This window comes from Cnephaeus nilssonii (genome assembly GCF_951640355.1).
Source record: "Cnephaeus nilssonii genome assembly, chromosome: 18".
Lineage (NCBI taxonomy): Eukaryota > Metazoa > Chordata > Mammalia > Chiroptera > Vespertilionidae > Cnephaeus > Cnephaeus nilssonii.
This window is the reverse complement of record NC_137089.1, coordinates 25,729,968-25,757,594: the sequence shown is the minus strand read 5'-3', so window position 1 is coordinate 25,757,594 and position 27,627 is coordinate 25,729,968. Positions and strand designations below refer to the sequence as shown.

At 38.5% G+C, this 27,627-nt stretch overlaps 2 protein-coding genes across 8 annotated transcripts in view; one reads left to right on the top strand and one right to left on the bottom strand.

The window, feature by feature from the left end:
- COLEC10 (collectin subfamily member 10) overlaps positions 1-27,627 on the bottom strand; it is a 379,304-nt gene that overhangs the window by 137,468 nt on the left and 214,209 nt on the right. For 6 of the 7 annotated variants that reach the window (XM_079796041.1, XM_079796040.1, XM_079796044.1 and 3 more), the window contains one exon: positions 16,696-16,782. The exons of the other annotated variant lie outside the window; for it this stretch is intronic. The gene's annotated coding sequence lies outside the window, so the exon portion shown is untranslated. The remainder of the gene's footprint in view (positions 1-16,695; positions 16,783-27,627) is intronic. 7 annotated transcript variants of the gene reach the window in all.
- TNFRSF11B (TNF receptor superfamily member 11b) lies at positions 146-26,781 on the top strand. The gene is made up of 5 exons (XM_079796035.1): positions 146-336; positions 17,840-18,209; positions 21,783-21,974; positions 23,671-23,895; positions 25,616-26,781. The coding sequence occupies exons 1-5, from the start codon at positions 307-309 to the stop codon at positions 26,002-26,004; spliced, it is 1,206 nt and encodes a 401-aa protein (XP_079652161.1). The 5' UTR covers positions 146-306; the 3' UTR covers positions 26,005-26,781.

Genomic DNA, 27,627 nt, shown 5'->3' with positions numbered 1-27,627 from the left:
CCCACTCTCCACTGCCCTGTCTCTCCCGCGGATTCTTCCAGTCCCGGCTCTGAAAGCGTTAACCCCGGAGCTGTTGGTACCATACTCTATCCCCCACCCCGCCCCGCCTCCACCGCTCCCGCCCTAGGTTCCTAAAAAAGGTGCAGAGTTTTGTCCAGATAGGGTATGAATGATCAAAGCCAAGCCGATACTTCCTGTTGCAACACTATATATAACGTGATGACTGCGCGGGCTGCGCTGCGGAGACGCACCGAAGCGCTTGCCCCGCTGCCGCCACCCAGCGCCTGAGGTTTCCCGGGGACCACAATGAACAAGTTGCTGTGCTGCGCGCTCGTGGTAAGTCCCTGGCCCAGGGGAAGCCGGTGCCGGGGACCCTGGCACCTGGGGTGGCTGCCTGTCTCCTGACTTCTGTACCTCCCCGCGGATGGATGGGGTCGAAGCTCAACTCCCTCCCTCTCCCCGGAGAGACTGGGGGTCAGTTTGGAACAGGAGACCTCTTTTAAGCTAACCATGCTTCCAGGGTGTCCCTTTACACTGGAAAGTTCCTGCCGGGTTATGGAGAAGAGAGAGGAGCTCTAGACCTTTCGTATTTGAATGACTTTTGTCCATTTTAATGACTGTCTTCATCTCAAATAATTAACGCCCTCATGTAGTTCATACCATCTTTGCTTATAACTTGGCCATTCTTATTATTACCAATAAAGCAGTCCCTTAGAATCGGAGTAAGCTGGGAGGATATGTCAGTCTATTGAAAACTATTATAATTAGAATAAACTTTGGATACAGTTACATGACAGATAGAACATTAGGCTCATTCTCCACTTAAGCAAATGATATGGCAAATTTTGAATAATTAGCACAAAAGAAAAGTTCTCACACACACACCCATACTTCTTAACTGTGCAATTTAACATTTTAATATAATTTTATTATTGGAAATGGCATATTCCAGTCCTCAATTCCAATATAATGGGGGAAATATTGGTGGGCTAATGTTAATTACGTTCTAAGTATATTTAAATAATTGAAATTGAGCACTACATAGGGTTAAAAGTTAATTTTAACATACTATTTGGAGAAAAATGGAATTTCTGTGACTTGATTTAGCTCCTTAAAAAAATTAGATATTTGACTAGTTAAGTTAATAAGATTTGAAGACTATTCTATGAGCGTGATTCACTTCCTTTATAGTCACTAAAAGGAGGACTAGATTAAGATATGAATCAGACATTCACAAAAGGTTAGGAAAACCTATATTTAAGCTACATATTGTTTTTGAATCTGTTCATGTGAATGCTTGCATTTCAACATCCAACCTGCAGTGAATGGAACCCTAAGATGTCTTCCAATTAGTTTTGGGGATACACAAATATAAAGAAACAAACAAGTAAGTAAATAAATAGCAAAGTCACGAAAGAAAAGGTAGGTTGGTCAGGAGTCCACATAAAGGTATACTAATTTTAGCTACTGCCATATATTTGTATCCGCCAATATGGCTACTATGGGGAACTTTTTAAAAGTAAACCTTTATTAAAATACAGCACACAGTGAGAATTATACAAGTCATAATGCCTAATGAAGTTTTTCAAAGTGAACACTTGTGAATTAGCACATGGATCAAGTAACACTATGTTACCAGCACCCAGAAGCTTCCTGGGCTTTCTTCCCATCACTATTATGTCCAGGGACTGAGAAGTCAATATTCTGACTTCTAACACCATAGATGAGTTTTGCTTGTGTTTGAACTTTACATAAATGGACCACATGTACTCTTTTTTAATGTCTGCCTACTTCTACTTAAAGTTTTATTGTGAGACGATCTCCATTGTTGGGTGTACAGTAGTTTGTCCATTTTTATTGCTGCATAGTATTCCATTTTATGGGCACACCACAATTGATTTTCTCATTCTACTTTTTGGCTACTAGTGTAAGTAATCCTGCTATTAATATGAGGACACTTTTATTTTTTCTAGCATTTAATATCCGGTTAAAGATTTAATTAATGACATAGATATTGTCAATTACTTAAATTTCAGAATATCCACTAAATTATATCCATTTTTTTATTGTCTTCATCTCAAATAATTAACATCCTCATGCATATATTTATATACACAGTGTACCAAAAAATATATACATACTGAACAGCAGATAGCCCAATTAATGTTTCTTTCTTTTCAGATTTAACACATTGGAATTAATAATTATTCAAAGTGTGTTCACATTTTTTGGGACACCCCATATATACCTACTAATGTGTTCATAAATAATATGTAGATAAATGTTTTTATATGTGGTCTGTATAGGAAGATAGACATATATGTAGATAATACTAATTATAGATGGTATAACATAATCAGAAGAGGAAACTTTGTGTCTTGAACATAATAAATACCTTAAATAAATGAAAAGTCTTCCCTTTCCCTTTCTGTAGCTTTTGAGATTGACTTTATTTTATAAATGATTGGAAATGGATAGTTGGTACTTACGTCTAAAGAGCCCAGTTACCCTTTTGTGAATACTGAGGTGCAATTCTAGGATCTGGAAGCATGACAGATATTTAATACTTTGTACCAGGCATGCCACTGGCCACTAGGGACAGGGGTAAAACAAGATGGGTACCCTTTCTGTGCCCATGCACCTCACAGCCTAATGGAGAAGCAGATATTGGACAAGTAATTATACAGGCAATGAAAGTAACAAATGGCGAAGTGCTGGGCGACTTGGGGATATAAAAGATCCTGTCCTCCAGGACTTATAAGGGGAGTTGCAATGTGGTGGTTATCAGGTGGACCCAAATGAAATGCCAGTACCACTACTTGATAAATTACAGTAGGCAAGTCACATCTCTTTTGAATTTTAGTTTTCACTTCTGGGAAATAGAGATGATGATAATGCATGCATGCTATATGACCACATAAAGCTGTGGCTTTATACTAATCCCAGCTTCTAGCATTCAGTGAATTGTGCATAGGAAGTATTGATGATGCTCTAAGGGCCACTAACCATTACCTTGAAGGAGGAGTAGAATGTTTCATTGTTGGAGATAAAATCAAGGTGTCCTAAAACCTAAGAAGTAGGAGAAATAGAATCCTGTGGCAAAGTAGAGTTCTAGACTTCTTTATGAGAGCTGAGGGTATGCTGGTAGGCAACCAGGAGGGGATGTGATCATTGAGTTTACTGCCATGGTTCTGGGCTTTCTGGAATGCGCACTAATGAACTCAGCAGAGAACTTCTGCAAGGTGAGGCAGTCACATCACCAAGTCGTTTCTTTCATGGCTGCCCTGGGACCACTGGGAACGTCCCGACCTCAGCCTAGATTTTAACTGGTGGCTGAAACTTTCCAACATAAGTGTCAGAATTATCCGTTAGCCTTCTCAGTGCCAAGCTCTGAATGAATGATAATAGGACTTGGGGGAGGCAGGAGAAGGGGGAGGGGAGAGTAGATGCCTTTTCTCAGAACAACTGCCTGATCTTTGATCCTCCTTTAGTATAATACTCTTAGTACGCTTTCAGATTTTTGGTTGTTTTGTGGTTGTTTACTTTGGTTTCCTACCCCTCCTCCCTCCCCCCCCCCCCCCCCCCCCCCCCGCACACACACACCCCTTTTGAGTGTGTGCATGTTTCTCTAGCCTATGACTTTGTTCATTTATTTATTTTAAGAGAATATCCCTGTGAAGTTTCTAGGAGAATCTGACATATACTCAGTTCAAAACAGCCCTGATCCCTGTCCCTTGCAAACTTCCTGGCCTCTGTCTCCTAGCAACCTTCAGTACAATTCCTAATTTCAATGTGGTCTTTAATTTTACTTCTTAGGCTTAAACCACAGTTGTCAAATTCCACGGGTTCGGAAGAAGGCATTCTGTGCCAGATGTTTTATCCGCTTCGGTCTAGAAGGGGAGCTATGGCAGTGTCTATCAAGGGAACACTAAACACACATTCAAATATTCTTACTCTCCTAGTCACTGACTTGCCTCCTGGGTTTTGCTTTAAGCAACCCTCAGCCCCCTGCCTGCAAGTTCCCTTTTCTGAAAGCTTTCTGTGAAAAGCATTATTCCCATTAGCATCTCATTAACCAACAGCATTTCCTTTAGCCAAAAAAAAAAAAAAAAAAAAGAAAGAAAGGACTGGGAAGTAGATTGAAAAAAAAAGACTTGGGTTTGTATTACTCAAGGCCTTGACTAAGGATGCTTGCCTTAGCTGTGCCTTATGTTGTTACTATAGAGCAGAGATGCCAAGTTTATCAGTGAATTTGTATGTTTATGTTACCTCGGAGGACAGTAGTTCTCAATCATATTAAACTTCTTCCAAGGACTTTGAAAGTAAATCCTTTGTAACAACTTCCTTGCCCTCCTGAAATGAAATTTAGAGTGCACATATTTTACCCATATACATAATTTTTGAAACTCACCACACCAGCATAACTATACTGTAAAGGAGAAATAAAAGGACAGTAATTTATAAAATAAGCTTCTCTAGAAGACACATGAAATAGTGATCCGTTGGTGGCTTTATGTACAATTGCCATGAACAGACCATTAGGAACAAAGACTGGAGCACGTGCCTCACTGGGGCTCAAAGCCATGATCAGCGTTGGCTTCCGTGCTATGATTTTCTGAGATGATGAAAAAATCTTGCTCAAGTTTTAAACCAAACTAAAGTAGCTTCTATCAAATTTTATGTTGTTGAATTTTGGGAAAATTCAGTATTTATAGAAAGGGTGCAAAAACCAGTTTGTGTCTATCTAAAATGGAATTGGAATCTAAGCTCAGTTAATGAGAAACAGGTTTGTACATCGGACATTTGAAAGTGGGACATGAGCTCATTTTTTAAAATTTATTTTAGAGAAATAGGAATTGGGGAAGATAGATAGATAGATAGATAGATAGATAGATAGATAGATAGATAGATAAACATCAATTTGTTGTTCCTTTTATATCCACTTATTTATGTATTCATTGGTTGATTTTTGTATGTACTCTGACTGGATCAAACCTGCAACCTTAGCGTATGGGGATGATGCTCTAACCAGCCGAGCTACTTGCCCAGGGTGACATGGGCTTAGTCTTGATCATTCAGGACACCTAGCAAAACACAGCCCTCTAACAACAGAAATCCCCCACAAATTTGCAGAACTTTCAGGGGATAGTGCCATTCCTATAGCAAACCAAGTATGAGCTCTTTGCAAATAATAATTTCCATCTTCTTCATATTTATACCACACCCCACACCCCAGGTCTTCACAGTACCTGACACTAAGTGTTTGCTGAGTCAAAGGAGCTATGGCAAGATTTGTTAGTATGTTGTATAACCTACCAGCAGTTTCCATGGATGTTCCCACACAATTTAGTTTACTGCCTGAGACTTAACATTCTAATGTTGGCTTTGATCTTTTTCAAGATATAAATATAACACCCTACCCATCTGACTGATATTTAAATATTTTTTGTACATTTTCACTATGAAGTTCATGAAGGCCCATTCTTAAGTGAGAAAAAAAAGAATAACTAGATTCATATATTGACCCTCGGAGGTGCTGCCTAAGCTCAGTCAAACCTGTGTTCTGATTGTCCCATCTGATTGACTCAGGCATGGATGCTCATTTTTGATTTTGATATATTTTATGTGTTTATAAAATGGAGATATCAAGTAGGCAGATTACAAAAAAATTTTTTTGATCTTTGTAGAATCCAAGCTGGAGATAAAAATTCTAGGTTATCAACATAGAGTGGGCTTTGAAAGCCCTGAGGGAAGGATGATTACACATGACAAGAGAGGAGAGAAGGAAGCTGGTCCAGAACACATTTCTGATACTGATAGTCTGGTAAACAAAATGCAAATATGAACAATAATAGCAGCCATGTTTGGAAAAGAAAACAAAAATCAAAATAAAACAGCAACCCACAATGGCAGGAACCAGTGGATCGGAAATCCTAGCAACATCTGTAAACTATCTGTGCAAGAAGAAAGAGTGAGGTATGGCCAACTTGAAATAGATACAAGGACAGTATTTTTATGTGACATGTAATTAGTTTTTGGAACTCACTACCACAGAATATTTTGGGGTAACTAGCATAGAATGTCTAAAAAAAGAATTCTTTTAGACAGTTGTAAGGGATAAGAATAGGGTTACAACACATTAGGTAAGAAGTTGTGTGGTACCCGCTCCCTCTCGCATTTACCTGGCCTCTCTAAATTAATGTCCCAAAGGCCAGAACAGTCTACAGACACACTAAAATGGTTTTCCCCAACGACAAGGTGACATAACTTCCCAGGTGTTGGGTAGATTTTTTTTTCACCCCAATTTCACAGAAGCAACTGAGTCAGCCTGACCATAAATGGGTAGAAGATGCAGAAGGAAATGCAGTTATTCCTGAAGCTCTTCTAAAAAATGTAATGTGCTCCTAATGGGCTTGATTCATTACCTCTTATTGTGATTTCAATAAAAATTCTATCTCCAAAATTATAGTTTTAATACTGTGAAAACATTGTTTAATTTCCTTGAAGCATCTTCTATAAAAATAAAAAAGAATAGCCTTAGGATTTTCACTTCAATTTAGTCTGTACCTTGGAAGCACTTTCTGTAAGTGCCTCTTAAATAATCAACTCTAAAATAGAAAAATAGGTGTCAAGATGAATTTAGATTTAAAGTAAGACAGTAATTCATCTAAGCTTTGTGACTGCCTTTAGTAAATTCAATTTTCTTTTCTGGTCTTTGATCCAAAAACCTCAATTCTCTTGCCACACAGTAATGTTATTTTGTTTCAGAAAACTATTTCTTTTATTCTTAGAAAATATAGATATCATGGCCTTATTCCTTAGAAAGTTCCCCCTACCATTAGTTGCCACCACCACCACCAAAACAAAAAGTAATTTAGGAATTCATCTGTGGGATATACTGACAATAAGACCTCTGCAACAGCAGACAAGAGGCAAGGGATCTCATTTCTCAGCTTTGCTTTAGACTCTAAGGTCTAGTCGGTGACTCCACTTATTTGCGACTTATTACTCATCTCTAAAATAGGGGTATTGGACCAGGTGTATGTGGAAGGCTTTTTCAGTTTTCAGCTCTGTCAGTTAAAAAAGGAATTTAAAAAAGGTTGATTATACAGTGTATTATTTACTATTCCAAACATGCAAAAATCAAATGGACTTATTTAAATAATAGGTATTTAAATAAGTATTTGTATTTAAACACTTTATTATTTAATATTAAAGTTTTAAAACATATATTTAAATCAAATATACTTATTCCTAAAGGAATGTCTTGTTTTGTTTTGTTTTAACCTATTTTGTTGCAATTGTCAAAGTTTCTTCTGCTCAGCTGTTTTTATGTATAAGAAATTCTGTTTAAGCCAATGAGATCACAAGAGGAAGCAGCTTTCAAAATGCCACTTACTTTTAAGTAGCAGAACTTGTTTTAGGATCAGAGATTATTCTTTGAAACTAAGAACTATTTTCCCACCCTGAAACAAGTCCTTGTTGTCTTTAGCTAGTATACACGGAGTCATTAATGTGCCTATGTCTTACATTCCATTTAGTTAGAAGCCAGGTCCAAGACATTCCCTCAGGACTTAATGCAGAGGTATAATTATGGTAACTAGCAATCTCCTTATTCTCATTGAGCAGAATTTTCTTTGAATTTATATTCATAAGGGAGTACTTGACAATTGCATACCTCTCTTTAGAATAAATGTCAATCCTTCAGGCAGAATAAGCATGATAATGAGTAGGTTGGCATGGCCATTAACTACTACAACAAGTACTCCACCTGGCTGATAGAACCCTCTGCTCCCACACTCCTGTCTCTTATTTTAATGCCCCATGAAAAGAAAAAAAAATCAACTAGATTGTGCTAAAATAAAGGTCAATTAATAGTATGAATGATGTTTATTGAGCGATGATGTAGTTGTTAATGCTGTTTGTAAATTGTTCTAATTTCTCCTCGCTTCCAGAAACTTGCAAGGATTGTACCTCCTTGCTTCCTTCTGGTGGGGAAGGCGGGTGGTGTGGTGTGAATAGTTCTGGCCAATAAGTCACATCTGAGTTAGCGCGCTGGCCAATATGTGACCCCCCCAACATTTTTTTTCTCTTTCCCTCTTCCACAACAAGCCAGCCATGTTCCAGATATTAGTTGCTGTCTCATCCTAAATCCTGGACAGAGGGCAATGCTAACAGCTTTCAATGGACCCACTAGGGATGTAGCATGACTGAGAGGTAAACCTTTGTTATTTTTAGGCCATTGAGATTTTGAAGTTGGTAGCGCAGCATAAAACTCAGCCAGTCTTGATTTATACAGTAGCCAAACCCCAGGCATATCTCTGATCATTGAGGGACAGTAACTGCAGAGAGCACTTCAAAATCACAAGTGACTCAAATCTATGGGTTTAGAAGATCAATTTAAACTCCTTTTCATTCAAAGCTATTGCTAGCAGGAGTCATGTGCAAGAACCTCTTCTGATGCTAAAAATTCAAAATTTAGGGAACTGAGATTACTTAAAAGTTTAGCTGGCCTTCAAAATGAGTAGGTAAACAGACACTTAAACAGGAGACTCTAAACCAAACACACTATTCTGGGAGAGTAAATAGACAGGGATCATGCTTTTTCTTTTCATTGCTTCCAACTGACCCTTCCTTTATAGAGGTACACTCATCTCTGTCTTTCATCAGGACAACTTCTACCCACATAAACGAGCCAAAAGGAGGAAACGGTAAAACAAAGAGACACCATTCTTAGAATATATGAAAGTCACACAAGATGATTCACATAACTTTTGCAAAAATCCTATCATGCAAAGATTAGTATCTATTTTATGAACGAGAAACTGAATAGTTTTCCCTAAGATTGGTTAACTAGCTAAGTTTTCTTCTGCCCTATAGGAGATTAGATCTAGTTACTGAGTCCAGTGAAAAATACCCATAAATCAGAGCGGAGTCTGATTTCAACCCAGAGTTCTCTCTGCTGGGGTTAAACACACCTCAGGATGGGACCCCAGAGGGCCAGATCCCTGGACAACACAATGCCAATGTATTTTCATTCCTTTTCTCTCCTGCTCCAGGGGTCACCATGGTTTTTGATTGTTTTGAAATTAAGTGCCTGGGCCTCTTTATTGGACTTAATTCTAAGCCCAGATTCCTTAGGGAACAAAGCCAGAGGCAAACACTTATGTGTTAGTACCTCATTAGAAAGTGCAATCCTAGGGAAGCAAGAGTGAGCCAAATAAGTGTAAGGCAGAAAAGAAAGCAGATTCGAGGGGGTGCATGACTGAGAAGCTGCTGCTATGTGTGAAGTGCAGCTAATTGCTCAATCTCACAGGACCATCTTCCAAAAAGGCTGTGTGAACTGACTGTATTTCAGGGCAGAGAGAAGAATTTATTCACCAGGATGGATGGATGGATGGATAGATAGATAGATAGATAGATAGATAGATAGATAGATAGATAGATAGATAGATGATAGATAGATAGATAGATAGATAGATGATAGATAGAGATAGATAGAGTCAACAAAAGAATGCCCAGCCTATACAAAAGTTTGATAAGAGTTTATTTGAGCAAAATTTTGAGGACAAGCCCAGAAACACAATCTCAATGGATTGAGAAAATGCTCAGAAGAATGGCAGTTTTGTAGTCCCTTTTATGCATTTAGAATCATAAGAAAAACCTAAGGAAGGTACATAAAATTCCCTGGTGGTAGATGAAGAAGGTGAGAGGAAGCAAAACAAGGGAAATCTCTAGGATCGATCAAAAGCAAAAGAAGAAGCACATACTTCTTTTACATTGGTGGGTACAAGATAGGTAATAACACAGCATGATGACGAGACAGTACGAGGGGAACAAGATAAGGGGTTCTGTGGTCTCGTGCTCTGGTGCCTGCAGTGTGCCTTAGAGGAGTCTAGAAAAGAAAATTACTCTGACATTTCAAAGGTATGTTATCCTAGGTGAGTAAGAACAATGGAAAGGGCTCACTGAAGGTAAACTGACCTTTGCTAAGGGAGCTATAAGCCTGAGACATGACTACTGCCATGGCCTGCCCAGTTAGGGATTTGTGATTAGACCATCCTGTGAGGTTACTTTTGCTCAGTAAGCTTGTCAGGCCTGCCATGTGCCCCCTGAGCTTGTCAGATTTTATTCCACAGCTCCATTTTTTCATTCACGATAGATCAACAGGTAGACAGAGAGAAGATAGATCTTACTGAATTTTACACTGTAGTTGATCATTGATATGCCTCTCTCCTTCATAAGAATGTAAGTCTCCGGGGGGGGGGGGGGTGAGTCAGTTATTAAAGGCTTAGAGTGGAGTTGAATCTCAGCTGAAATGTGCACTAGCCCTCTGGCCTTTGCCAAGTCACTCACCTTCTCTGAAAATCAGTTTCTTCATCTATAAAATGGGCTAATCCTATCTCCCCAGAGATGTCTGGAGGGGGCGCTAGCTGGGTAGTTCAGTTGGTTAGAGAGTCATCCCTCAGTTGGTTGCAGATTTGATCTCCGCTCAGGACACATACAGGAAACAACCAATGAATGCAGAAATAACTTGAACAACAAATCTCTCTCTCTCTCTCTCTCTCTCTCTCTCTCTCTCTCTCTGTCTCACTCCCTTCCTCTCTCTCTCTAAAAAAGAAAATAAAAGATGGTTGGAGGGGATGGATAATAAAAGGGCTTATAATAATAATATAAAATATTATAATATACTGGCTATATTATATTATACTGTATAATAATATTATAATATACTGGCTATTATTATTCACTACACACAGGGCTTCTATGGTGTTTCACCTGTTATAGGCACAGAGTAAATGTCTACATGCTTAAATCGGATGCTGTTCTATTTCATTTCTACTTCCAGTTTCTATTCCATATCACAACCACCATGGTTTTCCTTTTCTAATTTTGACCAGCTGTCCTTGACCATATATTGATTGAGCTTTAATCCAGGTCATTAGCAACCAAAAGAGATGCATAAGATGTTGTGAGCCAGGTACTATCTTCAAAGGAAAACAAATAAAATGAAATTTTAAAATTGATGTTAAAAACTATTGGCATACTAAATGCATTGCCAATTCTGAGCACCAAATATCAAGGACTATAGATGGAAAACTGTTGTGATTCCACCCTGTGCTTATCAAGTGGGCCTGAATGGACATAATTATTTTAAAAATTGCAATCAACCTTGCTGTTGAGTTGAAGATTTTAGAATTGATTTTATATCTCAAATCTGGTGATTAACAGAAGCCCAAGAGAAGAAATGTTAAGATCTGGGATCCAAAATATGTTGAGATTTCTACATACATCCATTGGAAAGTTTTAAGTGTTTACCTGCATTACAAGTTCTTTTTTTCCCCAGAGATTTTCCTCCTTTATTTATTAATCTGTCAAATGTTAATTGTCTGTAACACTCCTGAAGCACCAAAAGCATCATAAGCAAATCTGCCCTGACAATTCTGGTTGATGCCAAAAATAAATAGCTACTGCTAATGAATGTAAAAGCCTTCAAACAACTAAAGGAAAAGTCTGAAGGTAACTCCAAAAAAAATCACATTTTAAAGTTAAGTTTTACTTGGAGACAGTTCTTCAGCCCCAAGGAAAGCAAAATAGTGTAGAATTTGGCTCAGTGATTCATCTAATAAATCATAATTGCTTGTATTTTCTTTCCCCTGTTTGCCTAGCAAAAGCTGTTGGGAGCAAATCAGTTCTGTACAGATGAACAGATTTAACTCATCTGCTCTTACTTCCTACCTACAGGCATAATCCTCAGCCAAGCAACTGGCTGTTGTGGAAAGTATTAAGCAGTGGTAAACCCTCAGGTTGGGAACTGGTAGGAGCAGATAAACCTCTCAAATGAACAACCTGCTTTTTTCACACATTCTTCTGTGGAATGGAAGCTAAATACAAATGGAACAGTTTGTGCAAAATGAAAAACGCTTTTAAAAAGTCTTCCTTTAGGCTGATTGTCATCACTATGGTTTTACAGATGAGAAAATTGCAGTTTTTGTGCTTGTCCTTGCTCACATATCCTTTAATGTGGATATTTATCTGCATCTACATGATCATCAATGATCCTAATTACACATAGTACTCATTCACTATATCTGTTGAACTGAAGAAAATCACATTAGCTATCATGAATACTTGCTATGTGTAGGACACTATGCTAAGCATCTAAGATGTATGAGGCTCTCTGAGGAAACCCATGGAACTGCCTTGAAGCATTTGACCGACACCAAGAAAATGATACCAGTTGGGAAGACACTGAAGCTGATGTTAAAAACACATCAGAGATGCTTTTTCCTGGAGACATTTAAGGACAGGGCAGAAAATCAACTTAAGCCACATTTTAGACGTGTTACTTCTTACTGGACAAGAAACTTGAAAATACTTCCCGAAATGTGTGTGATTCAAAATGTCTCCCATTTTTCACATCCTGTGTAATTAGCATGTATAACAGTGCCTCATACTTTTCTGGGACCTTATTCTTTATCAAGTTTACTTATGTCGCTTTACTCATCTAAAATATAACAGTTGTACAAGGAGAGGTAAACTAAGTATTATTTTCATTTTAGAGGTAAGATAGTGGCCCAGGGTCTAACTGGGTTTGGAACCCTGGAGTACATAGTCTAGATGCAGGTTCCAAACTGAAAGTGTTTTTGTCGATTCACATTGATCTAATTAATTGCCATGCCATGCACTTTTTAGATTATTCATTATCCCTTTAGCATTTTTGAAACTCTCTGTGATATCCCTACTTTTTTTTTAACATTCTCTTTTTTTATCCCATCTTGCAAATATTTATGAGTCCCAAGGGTTAACATTTTTTGTCCTTTTTGCTTGTATACAATATCCTTGGGGAATGCCATCTGATTGTTTTTGTGCCTCTAGACCCATTTACATGATTATAACCCCAAAAGCTGTGATCTTAGCTGCATTTATGTCCTGAATTCCCAGTACATATGTCCATTTGAGTCTCATGGATGGAAGATGTTCCAAACTAAATTCATTGTCGTTCTCCATAATTGTCTCCTCCTTCTTCTGTCACTAACTAATGGCAATAGCACATACCTAATGGTTAGAATTTGTGGTCATGATATTCAATTGCTCAGTCTAGTCCCTCTTCCCCATGCAGGCAGCCAACAGATCATATCTATCCTTCCTTTCCTCCATTACTAGTGTTTCACATCAGCCCCTCCTCATTTCTGACCTGTTACTCTGTTGAGTCTTTTTTTGATTCTCTTTCTCTTTCTTTCTGCAACCAACTGTTTCGCAGTGATTTATGAGTATTTAACATCAGGTTGAGCTTTTAGATGAATGTTCCTATGAAACAGGAACATTAACTTATTCAACTCCATTGCTTAGCAGTATTTCTAAAGCATAGTAATTGTTTCAATAAGTGTTGGCTGAATAAATGAGTTATTTAAGGAATGGAGGAAAATACAAAGGAGCCACTACACTCTAAGACTGTAGGAAATCAAATAAACTAACCTCCATAGGAAAAACGGTTCTTTCTGTGTGTGTGTTTTTAGGCACTCAATGCATATTTATCAAATGAATGAAGAGTGAAAGAAAGAATGAGTGAATGAATAAAGTCCTATAGATGTAGCCCAAAGCTACTCACAACAAACATTGCTTTATCTCATAAACTCATTAAAAATGTTCCATTCTATTCTGTAGGAGGCTTTGATATAAGATATTGGGGGGAAAAGTTGTTTTTCTTTAAATAAGCTTTATAGTTCATACTGCAAGAGCTCTTTAGGAAACTCACCATGCTATATATCCTGAATGTTTCTTTTTTCTTTTCTTTTCTTTCTTTTTTTTTCTTTTTTTTTTTTTTTTTTTGGCCAAGATGAACTATAAAATGGCATGGTTTCCCAACTGACCAGAAGTTTATCTAACTCTGGATGGTCCTCAAATAGTTTTCTGCGGCAAAGATCATGACGAGGGATCACAAAAGGAACTCCCAAACCAAGTAGTTATTTCAAGCTTTGCGTGGGCTCTTTTAATGAATTTTCCATAAATGGAAACCCACTGGGTCACTCACGGTTCTACATACCAGAGGGCAAGCCCAGTAGTATGGGGTTGGCTGCATTGCATAATAAAAAAATAAACTTGCTGGAGGAAGTGTATTCTCCTCTTGTGCTTTTTGAAGAAGCATGCACCAGTAGCGTGCTATACTCAAGTTACTTATCATCTGAGAAATGTCCTTCTCAGTAGCTTTGGACAAAAGCTACTAGACTTAGCACAAAGAAAGAAAAGTCAAGGACTTTAGGAAGGCTTTGGTTGATCTTCTAACTTTCATGATCTCCTAACTCTATGCTCTTGAGTCTACATGAAAAATTAGCACCTTAGGGCTACTTTTGGATTGCATGAAGGCTATAGCATACGTGAGAGCATTTGGTAAATGTTAAAGGATTTGGCAAAAAAATAGTATTCTGTGCCACATGCTCTGGGTTTGAATTATGCTTGTGCTAATTGTTATTACACACCTATGCACATGTCCTGGCTTTTGCAGGTGCTCCTCAGTGATTATGTAATTTATACAGAAAAAAATTTTTGAACTTTTATCAGTACTATCAGCTGGCAAAGGGGATAAAGGCCATGCTAAGTCAGTCTGCCTTCCTAGGGCATCTTTTTCATTGCATTTCCAGGAAATGCAAAAGAAAGTAAGAGAGAGGACTGTTGAAGCATTCTATTAATCTTCCTCGCCCTCTGTACAGTAACTGGTTCCAGAAATTTTATGTGGGAATTGGGGCTAACCAGAGACTGAGACCTAAGCATCCAATTTTGGCCACACAGAGTTCTGTCTTTTTACCAAAGTGGAAATTTTTCAAATGAAACACAGAGTCCCCATGCAACTTACTGAAAACAAGTCTGCAGTCCCTCCAGGCTTTCCTATTTTTTAAAATATATAGTATAATTCTATCCAGTAGCCTTAGAGAAACTGCCTTCAATAATACAATTGCTCTCAAATTCTTAAGTCAAACTTATTTATCTTTTTCTCTGTGGATTCCTTTTACCTCAACTTCTCTGTATTTTGAAGAAATGGTAACTAATTTCCAAAGCATGGCTTCAGGAAACCAATAGTGTCATGTCCCATTGCCTAGAAAAATACAAATTGAGTCAGCATTCTTGGTCTGATCTTGCATTTACGTGGCTCCTTCCAGTGAGGAACACAGGCACCATCTGTGGGGTTTTCCCATCCCATCCTCATCACTTCTTGGTGAGGGAGGAGAGTAGGCACTGAATGAGTGAGCACAGTTGAACCACTGTGCTGAAATGGGAAAGGGGGAATAATGGGAAGGTGGGCTGGGGAAGGTCTCAGGACTGCCAGGCCTACCAGGATGGGGCTCACTCAGCAGTCGCATGCAAGACTAGTGTTCTGAAAGAAACAGATCCTTCAGAAGGGAACAGCGGGAGAACAAAGCATCTCTCATTGCTTGCCTTGTCTTTGCAAAGTTGCACCAGGAAAATTTTATTTCCTACCATTGAGTATTTTAGAAATATTTGAGTCCAATCTACACAAGGGGCCTTGAAAGAAGACGTAGCCATATGTTATAGAACATATTCAAATGATCAAGAAGCAACAAAGTCATTTCATCTTGCTTTGTTTCTTTTAAAACTGATCATTATTTGTAACTATTTATTTCTCCTCTGCTGTCTGCCTCCTCCTCGCTAGACTATGAGCTCCTGAAGGCACAGACCATCTTAGTTTTATGCATCACCATATGCTATGTTCCTTCCTTCTACAGTGCCTGGTATTCCGTGGGTATTCAGTTAATGTGTGTTGAATGAATAGATTCCATCTATTTCTGAAAGATTAGGAGCAAAACAGTACTTTCACACGGTTCTGATTCATTCCTTTCTTCTAATGTCCACCCACTCCAAATGAGCCAAGAAAAAAAAGGAACTCTTATCTTTTGCAATAGCATAGATGGACCTGAAGAGCATTATGCTAAGCAAAATAAGCCCTTTAGAGAAAGACAAACACCATCTGATCTCACTAATGTCACTAATATGTGGACTCTAATGAACAAAATAAGATGAACAAAATAGAACTGGAAGCATGGATACATGGAACAGACTGGCAGGTGCCAGAGGAGAGGCGGGGAAGGTGGGGCGGGGAGAGGTGACTGAGAAGTGAAGGGATTAGCTAAAGAACACATGTGCATACCCCATGGACTTGGACAATTGGTGGTGAAGGCCAAGGGAGGGGGAGCCAGGGCCAAGGGATGGGGAGCCGGGGCTGTAGAGGTGGACAAAGCAGGAGGGGGTGGGGTTGGGGACATCTAGTACAATAGTGTCAATGTTAAAATTTTAAATTTAAAATTAAGGAAGGAAGGAAGGAAGGAAGGAAGGAAGGAAGGAAGGAAGGAAGGAAGGAAGGAAGGAAGGAAGGAAGGAAGGAAGGGAAAATTTAAGAACATTTTCCTCAGTGAACCTCAGGTTATGAGGTGTCACCCGCATTTTGCACTGTACTCTATGTTTTGTTGGTTAGGAGTCCTGAACATCATAGCACTCTGAAAATTTCTCTTGGATAAAAGGTGCATGGCCCTAAGTGAGATACTTTGTTCTCTTCTTCTGGTTAATCAGCTGCTATCAGGTCCAGTCAGCCCAGATGCTCGTTGTGTTGCAATAAGAAGTGAATGAAATGACTCAGATTAAAATGCCCAAATGCTTATAAAAAAAGAGGCCATTCTTTACCTTTGTCACTCTAAGTCCCCAGGTGCTGTTTCCTCAGCGTGGCATGCTTTTCCTGGGTCAAGGGGTTTCTGTGACATTTCCTGCGTTCTGCAAGGAAGAGTTTGGAAAAATTTATTGTGTTTGGCCTGCCACCTCCCAAAAGTATGAAAATAGTCAGTGTTGATCCCTTTTCCAAAAACAAATAATAAAAAGCAAACAAACCATCCCCTACATACAAAGAACACTGTTTCTTCTGAGCTATGTCAGTGCTCCCTAGAAGACCCTGTGAGGTCTAAAATACAAGATGGACTGATTAGTTGGAGCTGCCCTCCCAAGCTTGAAAAATCCTTTTTTTTTCTTACTTTTTTTTTTTTTTTTTTTTTTTTTTTGCTGCACAGAATTCTTCCTGCCATATGTAAGGATACTTATGAAACCCTACCTACTCTCTGAAGTTTTTCCCAGAAGAGAGGTAGTCATTTAGTTTTCTAGACACAATTGACGTGTGACAGTCAAGACTGGGCCATTGATGTTCTGGAGGCAATATCAGTCTTAAAAATCTAGGACTCTTTCCAGTGGATTGCAAGCTCTATGGGGACAGGGGCCATGCCTTACTCATCAGCATCTCCCTGGTACATTCCTGGTAGGCATTCAATGCATATCTGTGGAATGAATGAATGAATGAATGAATGATCAAGATGACTGTTGATGTCATGATACAAACTTTTGTTTGTACTTCTCCACTTCTTTACTTACTATATGTTTGGAATCATTAAGTCTTAGAAGAGGTGTGGTATGCTCTTCTGAGAACCACTGGTTCATCCAACTCAATCATCTAGAGAAAATCATGAAGGCCAGGGAGATACAGTGTCTTTGAGGCCACGAGGGTTATTTAGTGATACAGCTAGTTGTAATAATTTCTATTCTGATAAGCTTTCTACTCCGGTGATCTATGAGCTGAATTTACTTAATATAGATGTGATGCCATCCCCATCTTGGTCTTTGAGATTAAGCGAATAGAGGCAAGAATTGTGGCCTCAGAACTTACTCTGTTGTGCTGCTCAGCAGGTAGGAAGTTCGTAAAGGACTCTTTGATTCTTGTGATGCCTTTGCACAAAAGAACCGCCCTATTTCCATGCTGACATCGCCACTCTTTCCTTTCTCCTAGTTCCTGGACATCTCCATTAAATGGACCACCCAAGAAGTATTTCCCCCAAAGTACCTTCACTATGACCCAGAAACCTCTCGCCAGCTGATGTGTGACAAATGTCCCCCTGGCACCTACTTAAAACAGCACTGTACAGCAAGGCGGAAGACCGTGTGTGCCCCTTGTCCTGACAACTACTACACAAACACCTGGCACACCAGTGACGAGTGTCTGTACTGCAACGCAGCGTGCAAAGAGCTGCAGTATGTCAAGCAGGAGTGCAACCGCACCCACAACCGCGTGTGCGAATGCGAAGAAGGGCGCTACCTCGAGGTGGAGTTCTGCTTGAAGCACAGGAGCTGCCCCCCTGGCTTCGGAGTTCTGCAAGTTGGTATGCATCCGTTTTCCAACACGCTGCCAAAGTGATTAGGATTGTACAAAGTCAAGTAGTAGGGGAAGTTTAAGGGAACACTTTTTGTCTGATGATATTAAGGATAGCAAATTGCAAAGGTAATGGAACCTGCTAGATATGTACTATGTGTCTGGATGGCTGCCAAACGACCATTTCTCAGAGGAATACTTTGCTGCTCCAGGGCGATTTAGTGACAAATCTCAAAAGCAGCAAATTGCTCTCTAATGAGATGCATGATGGATTGCTTTTTTAAAGGGACACACTCTGAGTTGCACTGTTTATAGCTGATAGATACCTCTATGTTTCACTTCAGCACGGACAGCTTCAAACTGCGGTGCTTTTTGACAAACATCAGAAATCTTAATTGATACCAAGAGAGTAATTATGCTGATATTGATGAGGCTCTGCAGTGCTAACAATGAGCAGTTATAATTAATTATGCAAAAAATGAGAATGGCTAGGGGAAATGAATTTCATTATAAAAAATGAAGCTAGTTCTTCCTTTGGCATGGGAGTTGAGTGTCTGGGAGGATAAAGACTGCAGCAGTATCTCACCGATGAGCTTATTCTTTATCTTAGACAAAACAGATTGTCAAGTCAAGAGTAAGTACTTGTCTACAAACAAAATACTTTCTCTTTGCATTTTGAACAGCATAGGTTAAGGCCAGTGTGCACTGAATCTTTTAAAGCTGCAATTCACTTTTATTTTTCCCCTACCACATTCATGAAGCTTCAGTGTAGTCTCATAGCTTGAGAAAATGAAGAGTAATTCACTTAATTTCTGGAGGAAGTAGTAATCAGTACAAATTCTGATTACTCAGTTAGAAATCATATTTCTCAGCCTCTACACCACTGATATTTAGGGCTGGATAATTCTTTCCATGTGCAGCTCTCCTGTGTGTTTTAGAGTGTTTAGCAGCATCCCTGGTCTCTAGTCACTAGATGCTCCTCCCCCAGTGGTGACAATCAAAAAAAGTCTCCAGACATTACCAATTGTCTCCTGATGGCAGAATTGCCCCTGGTTGACAACCACTGGTTTAGAGGAGCTAATTATTTGAAACTATTTTAACTTTCAAAAGTTGTGATATACAGAGTTTAAATTATTAGATGACAAATACAAAACAAGCATATTCAAATATTTAAATCTATTGTTTCCTAAGTTGTGAATCTTGTAAAATTAATCACAGAAGGTGCAAACTGCATGATGGCTCCTTAAAGTACCTCTAGTATGAGTATTTGAGGGAGAAATTGGTAACACTTCCTAGTTTATATTGGATGATACTTTGGGACTCAAAAGCTAAGCCAAGTTGTAGACGGGAAAAGCCAATCCAACAAAAATAAATCCATTTAATTCAGTACGTTGAATATGTAGAAAAATTAATGAAGGGACTAGGCAGCTTGGAAATTAGAAAGATTTGATAAAATAATGGAAATAGCAAGGATTTTTCTCACAGAAGCATGGAAATCTGTTTGTAGAATGAAGTAAGCTAGTACCACCGTGGGCTTGTTTACCTCTCACTCCCTGTTCCTCATGGACAATAAGAGTTTCCAGCCCAAAGAGAAGGAAGAATTATGCAACGTTATTCTAAGAAATATTTATTAACCCTTCCTTTCTGTCATTGCTTTGAAGTCAGATTGTCTCTGAATTTTATTTACTTCATTCTATCTCTTAGTCTTATAATTCCTATGTCAGTACCAGGGGCCAGCATGGTGAAATTCTCAAGAGTAGAACAGAACTCCTCTCATCATTAAGACTTTTGGCATTGGCCTGGCTGATTATACTTTGTATGTTTCCACTGGTATTAATAAGGCAAACTTTTTTACTTAGATGGATAAATCTTTCTTTGTAAAAAGTTCTATCAATTATAAAAGAGGGAAGTCCTATTCAGCAAGCTCATTATATAAAGCCTCCAAAGACACTGAGAAACTTTACTTCTGTCATCCTTGGATTTCTTTTGTTAAAGAACTTTAAAGGCTAAGCTACCTGAGAGAATGGCTTGTACCGATGACTTTCTCACTGAGATGCATGCAAAGACCCAACCCGTCAATGTGTATGTGAAGGATGACACATTGTTCTTTGTGCAGTTGGCTCTCCAGAACACTTGGCAAAGGGAGACTTGGATCCAGGTGTCCAAGTCCACTTATTTCCAGAATATTAGCAACGAAAGAATACCATGGACTCCCTGCCCAAATACCTTCACTTAGGATATTGTAGAATTTGGTGTGGCGTTGCATGCCGTTTAAAAAGAGCAATACAGTAAGAAAGTACTTTTTTAAAAAAAGTAGCCCTCTTTGTAAGTTGGTTCCTAAGATGTTGTCACTGCAACACTAAAGGTGGCATTTAATATGTGAAGGTTTTCTGCCTGTGGTTTCCCACCTCCTCTTTTTTCTCTGCCAGCCCTTCATCATTTTTACTGGTCATTGCATCATTAATCCCTTTGGAAGAAGCAAGAGATAAAATGAGAACCAAACCACTTTGCTCTTTTCCCCCCACCTCTGGATTTGATACAAAGTGGGAGGTTCAAATTTTTAATAACTGAAGTTTATTAACTTCCCACAGCTTCATTTGTCCCGTTCACATTTGTTATCTCGCATAAGCCGGAATTGGACTGTAAAAGCCACATTAGAACATTGAAGTCTAAATCTGTTCAACTAGCTTACACTAGATGGAGGTATTTTCATATGCAAATGCACTGTAATGTATGATTTATCCACGAATGATAGAGTCAAGGGTTTGAAAGTATTTAGCTAATAGCATCTTTAGTAGTTGACTGATTCAAGTTTGCTTACCAGTGATTTCTCCAAATTTGTCAAGTATTTTTCCACCATGAAATAAGATGCCCTTGCAGTCACCCTTCCCTGAAATTTTAACAACCAGACTCTTAAAACTCAACAGTTTAAGCAAACGGTATATCATCTTCCATTTACTGTGTAGCTTAACTGCAGACTTACGCTTTTGAGTCAGTGGCCAACTTTATTGCCACCTTCAAGAGTTTATTATAATGCTGTAAATTTTTACTTCTCAAGGTTAGCATACTTATGAGCTGCTTCACAATTATGATTCAGGAAAGAAAGAACTTTGATAGCTACCGATTAGAATTTAACGATGTAGCAGTCAATGGGTACTGTTTTTGGAGAATGATATCACAGCAGTTACACAAGGGCTATCTTGATGCTTTTCCAGGAAAATTGTGTGAAGAATATGTGGACAACGAGACCTAATGCCATTGTAGCTCACTCAGGACTAATGAACACCCTCCCTTCTTTCCTTTCCTCTCATATTTTGGAAATGTTTTGTAGGTAACAGAAAACAAACTTGTGTTTGTATTACTGGGAGGGGAGGCCGCCTAAGGGGCTAACTGTAGTTTTGTTCTGTCTGTGTAATGAAGTGAAAAATGAGAATGCCTGAAGTTTGGTACAGCGTTAATAGTAAAAACTTAGCAACATAGCAGTTAAAACGAAGTGAAAAGTCTTTCTAAAACTTTGTTAAGAGGGTATCTGCTGTGAAAGTATTTGAGAAGAAGGTGCTAAATGGTTCGGTATTTTCTGTAGGAACCCCAGAGCGAAATACGGTTTGCAAAAGATGTCCAGATGGGTTCTTCTCCAATGAGACGTCCGCTAAAGCACCCTGCAGAAAACACACCAACTGCAGTGCATTCGGTCTCCTTCTGACTCAGAAAGGAAATGCAACACATGACAATATATGTTCCGGAAACAGTGACTTGACGCACAGATGTGGAATAGGTAATTATCAATCAGAATATCAGCCTTCATGCCACCTCTGAGTTGAGTAGAAGACCCTTTGGCCACCTTCTTAGTCAAACTCATATTTTCCCTTTCTTGAATTTTAATCAGCTCTTCTATTCTAAGACTATTCTCTAGTGGAGAATAGTCTTATTCTTGCTAAAGCCACAACTCAAAGTCCTTCAAAAAGTCCTCATCTCTCACAGATCATGCTCTAAACCCTGAATTTTTTCCTTTTATACTTTACTCAAATTTTACCCATGGAGAAAGGGTGGTACAAAGATTATGTCTGAGGCCCAATGAGCAGAGTCCAAATTGCAGAATTTTTTTTTTGCTATCCATTTTTATCACTTTTAAAAATACCTGTATTATTAGCCAAAGTATAAACTGGCAACTAAGAAGCACAATGATGTAATTGATTACACATTAGAAATGTAAAACTGGCTTTGTTACCTATGGTAATGCTATGTCTATCACATGGAAGTTCCAAGTTCCTCTTGTCCTGCACTTTTTATTCAGGAAGGGTCACTAGCTCTGAGCTTAAGTTATCTGAATGCATCCCATGTAGGTGATGTCACTAATCAGATTGGTGTCCTCTCCCTGTCACTCCTACCGCTAGACTAATCTCACGCCTTCTACTGAGGACTCATTACACCAAGGATAATCTGCTTTTAGCATTTAGCTAAACAATGTCACGAACCAGCTTGACTCTCCCAAGCATCTATTTGTATGACAGAAGTGTATGAAGCATAGAAATATGGATTGGGAGATTTAAGATTCCAACTCAGTCCCAACATATTTCCACTGTAATCAAAATCTTAGACAATTCATTTAGCTGTTCTGCTTTCTTATCTAAAAATGGAATAAAGGAAGGGGTAGTAAGAGGAGTGACTTCTAACTTTATCATTCTCTTTAAAACATTTAAATTTTTATTTTTGTCAATCATTGAATACTTACTGTCTTACAGATTCTTTGCTATTGGGCTTTAATCTTTATAAAAACACAGTTAAGTTTGCTCAAGTTTAATATAGGACATGAATGGCAGGGCCAGGATTCAAACCTATGCCTGATGCATCCAAAGATAAACTCTTAACCCCTGAGATATACTGACCTACCCAGACATTCAGGCTATTGCACCTCTTTTCTAAATGACATGTTGTTGTTTTTTGTCTGTGTGTGACTTTTTTCTCATGTAATACATGCTTATATGTTTACATATATTCTTATTCTCAAAGGTAAACTACATGTTTGTGTATGTACAGAAAATAATACACTATTCCAGATTACTTTCAAGCCCCTTTCAAAGCAATGCTTATATTTGTTTTGGCCCTTATCTCAAAGCATTCTGTGGGCTCTAGGAACACCTTTAACAGAATGTTAATATTTATATTAAATCATACAATTTTCGCTGTAATTTGTTTATAGCAATATTAAGTTCTTATTAAACACTTATTAAACTTTCTCCCCCAAAAACACTCTAAAATAACATTAGAAAGGACATAAGTCCAGTTGGATTGGCAGTTTACCACTTAGACCAGCCAACAGAAGGTTGATTTTGATTCAAAATTTTCATTTTAGCACATTATATTAAAAAAAAACACCTCAATTATGTTGGTTTTTAAATTTTGGATTTTGTCCAATAGACTTCCAGGAATCCAATTGTTGAGTAAATCTTGGTTTTCCCACCTTCCTTTAGATGTTACCCTCTGTGAGGAGGCATTCTTCAGGTTTGCTGTTCCTACCAAGTTCACCCCTAACTGGCTCAGTGTCCTGGTGGACAATTTGCCTGGCACCAAAGTAAATGCAGAGAGTGTGGAGAGGATAAAAAGACGGCACAGCTCACAAGAACAGACCTTCCAGCTGCTGAAGTTATGGAAACATCAAAACAAAGACCAGGATATGGTCAAGAAGATCATCCAAGGTATGATAACCTGAAATAAACCAATCGATCAGAAATCAAACATACCCTTTAACCATAGGGCTAGTTGTGTGGATGATGTTTTCTTTCTGTAATTATTGCTGGATTGAAGGAGTTTTCACGATGATGTAGATGGTGTTTCTAGAGCAGTCATGCAGGGTTTCCTTCTCAATCCCCCCACCTGTCCCCCCTCATTCTTTATAGAGTGTATAAAGAAGCCACAATGCATTTCAAGTGCAGGGCTAGACCTCAGGAAATCTGCCTTTACATCCCTCAGCAGTTTTATTATCCCTCTGACCTTCCTAGAAGTTCTTTAACCACTTTGAATCTTACCTTGCATTTCTACCAAGAAGCTCTGTTGTATTTATTTGGTAATTCTCTCTAGAGAGCCTCCCAGAGCCTTACAGATAGCCTCTCATTAATCCTCACAACATAGCCTATTTTAAAATTACCATTTTAATAGCATATGTTGTAAGGATTAATGAGATAAGATCTGTAAAAAGTATTTGAGTTTCTTGGAGAAAAGGGCTAGTTAAAACCACGTTTTAGAGTTTTCGAAAGAATCTCCTTTAGAAAGTGAGTGTCTGTGTGTGCATGTGTGTGTGCCTGTGTGCATGTGTGTGCATGTGTGAGTTGATGATGATGATGAGATAATTCAATAGTAAAAGTAAATTTCATACAGTGTGGACCGTAAGATTTGGGTTATACAGCGGAAAGAGTTCCGAATTCAATTAGCAATGAGAAGACATGTCAGAAGAAAAATGAGCAAGATTTTTCACAAGTCAGACAATGGCAATGAGAAATTCATTCTCCTCTTCGCTATAGTAAAACAATTGAGGAGTCCTGACCCTACCCTAAAGGCCTCAAACATTTGAAACTGAGATGTTAGGAGACTAACATTTTTCAGCTGAATGTTCCACTTGTGCAAAGAGTAAACTTTTTTTCTGTTTTCAGCAGACAAAATATATTCTTTGAAATTATAATTAGCCCCGAAGCAAAAAGAAAGGGAAGTAGAGATTCAGAGACTGTTAGCATCGGAAAGGACCAAATCCCTATTTTATAAACCAGGACATTTCAGCCCAGAAAGATGAACTGACTTGCCTTAGGGCTCAGATACTAAATGACTCATGTCATTAACAGAAACATTAGTTACTCCCTCTTATGTTTATGTCCTAACTCGTTATGGAAAAATTCTCTAGGCTGTGTGTATCACCACATTCCTTGGCCTCACATTACTCTGTTTTTAAATTTTCTTCTCTGTGGTGGTAACCCTCTCATGCTATTTATTAAAGACCATTTGAAGCAACTAACTCTTTTAAAGCAGCACATACGTCAGATATCAACAAATGAAAGTTTATATTGCAAAATAACTAACTTGAATACTTCGTTTCTCTGAAATGTTACGGTTTTAATTCCTCAAACTTTTTATTTTAGCTGAGAATGATGTGCCTGTAGTTTTCTACTAGCGATTTTCAACAGTAGAGCTTCTCACAAGGCTTTGTTGGATGCCTAGAATATATAGCACATTCTCCTACATTAACACAGAAATATTCATCTCAGTTCTCAGAAATAACTAACACCACTTAAGTCTCCCCCACTCCTCCCAAAAACATAAAGGAAAAGGTTATTGTTAAAGTGATGACCCTTGCCTTTGCCTCAGCGTAGTTTGGTGGCACTAGAAGAATGTACATGGTGTGACTGTCTCTGCTTTTGCTCTGTGCAGATATCGACCTCTGTGAAAACAGCGTGCAGCGGCACCTCGGGCACATGAACCTCACCTTCGAGCAGCTCTGCAGCTTGATGGAAAGCTTGCCAGGGAAGAAAGTCACCACAGAAGACATTGAGAAAACAACCAAGGCCTGCACATCGGGTGAGCAGATCCTGAAGCTGCTCAGCCTGTGGAGGGTCAAGAACGGCGACCAGGACACTCTGAAGGGCCTCATGCACGCACTGAAGCACTTGAAAATGTACCACTTCCCCAAAACGGTCTCCCAGAGCCTGAAAAAGACCATCAGGTTCCTTCACAGCTTCACCATGTACAGACTGTATCAGAAGCTATTTCTAGAAATGATAGGGAACCAGGTCCAATCAGTGAAAATAAGCTGCTTATAACGGGAAATGGTCATTGGGCTGTTTCCTCACCGTGGACCAGATCCGATGGATGAGTAAACTGTTTCTCAGGTTTCTCAGGCACTTGAGGGGGTACAGTGATTTCTTTCTCATCACTGAGGACTAGATTTGGGCCCAGGGCAAACACAAAAAACTTTGGTATGAAGAAAGAACGAACTTCTCCCCCAAAAATTCAATAAACCCCAAATAGTTTATCCAACTGACAGATCTGGTCCAGTATCTACTGACTATGTTTTCCTTTATTACTGCTTGAAGTAATTCAACTGGAAATAAGAAACTAGACTCCATTGTGCCTTACTAAATATGGGAATGTCTAACTTAAATAGCTTTGAGATTTCAGCTGTCTAGAGGCTTTTATCAGAAAGCCATTTTTTTTCTGTAAAAGTACTAATATATCTGTAACACTATTACAGTATTTGCTATTTATATTCATTCAGATATAAGGTTTGTACATATTATCGTCCTAAAGGGAAACTGTGTGGACTTAATTTTAGAAAGAAAAAATTTATATATTCTGTTTATTGTGACAAATGAAAGAGATAAAATATATTTTTTAATGGAAAGTTTGTAGCATTTCCTGATAAGTACAGCCATCCTTCCTGTGTGGTGTGTTTTGTAATATAATTTTACCTATATAAGCTATGATATCATTTTATAGAAAAATGCATTATTTAGTCAATTGTTTAATGTTTTAATGTAAATTATCTGAATATTAGATACGCTGAGAAATTGAATGTACCTTATTTAAAAGATTTTATGTTTTAGTGTATAAACCATTAAAGTTTTCAAATTATTTTTCATTGCTTTTCCTCTTGTTTTTATTTGAATGGGATATTAATAGGTCTGAGTTTTTATAATTTTCTCTGTTCTTATATCACCAGGACCATCTGGGAATTGTTAAAAATGCAGATTTCTGGGTCAGTTTATTGGCAAATTTGGGGGAGAAGGGCAGAAACCTGCATTTGTAACAAATTCCCCAAACACTTCTTCTTACATTAAAACTGGAGAACTTTCATGGAAGTATGGATCAGAGTGTGGAATCTCAGAGGGAAGATGGGGGAGGGTGGGTGGGTGGGAGGTAATCAACCAAAGACCTTGAATGCATATATGCATAGTCCATGGCCATAGACAATAGGGTGCTGAAGGCCTGGGGCGGGGCGGGGGCGGGCTAGAGGGCGTCAATGGGGGGAAAAGGGGATATAAGTAATACTTTCAATAATAATTATTTAAAAAAAATAAAGTGAGTCTCTTATAGACAAAAAACACAAACAAACAAAAAACTGGAGAACTTCTGAAGTCAAGCTTAGCATACAGATGGCGAAAACCACTTATAACTGCTGACACTAGCATTGAGGCCAACTATATAAGTTATTTTGGTTGCAAGTTATAGAACCTGGCACTACCTAGTTTAAGAAGAAATTAATTGTAAGGGTGGTGTATTGGGTAGAATGGTGTCCCTTCCCCAAATCGGTTCACTTCATAATCCCCAGAACCTGTAAATGTTACCTTATTTAGAAAAAGGATCTTTGTTGATGTAATTAAGTTAAGTATTTTGAGATGATGATAGCATCCTGGATTTTAGATGGGCCCTAAATCCAATGACAA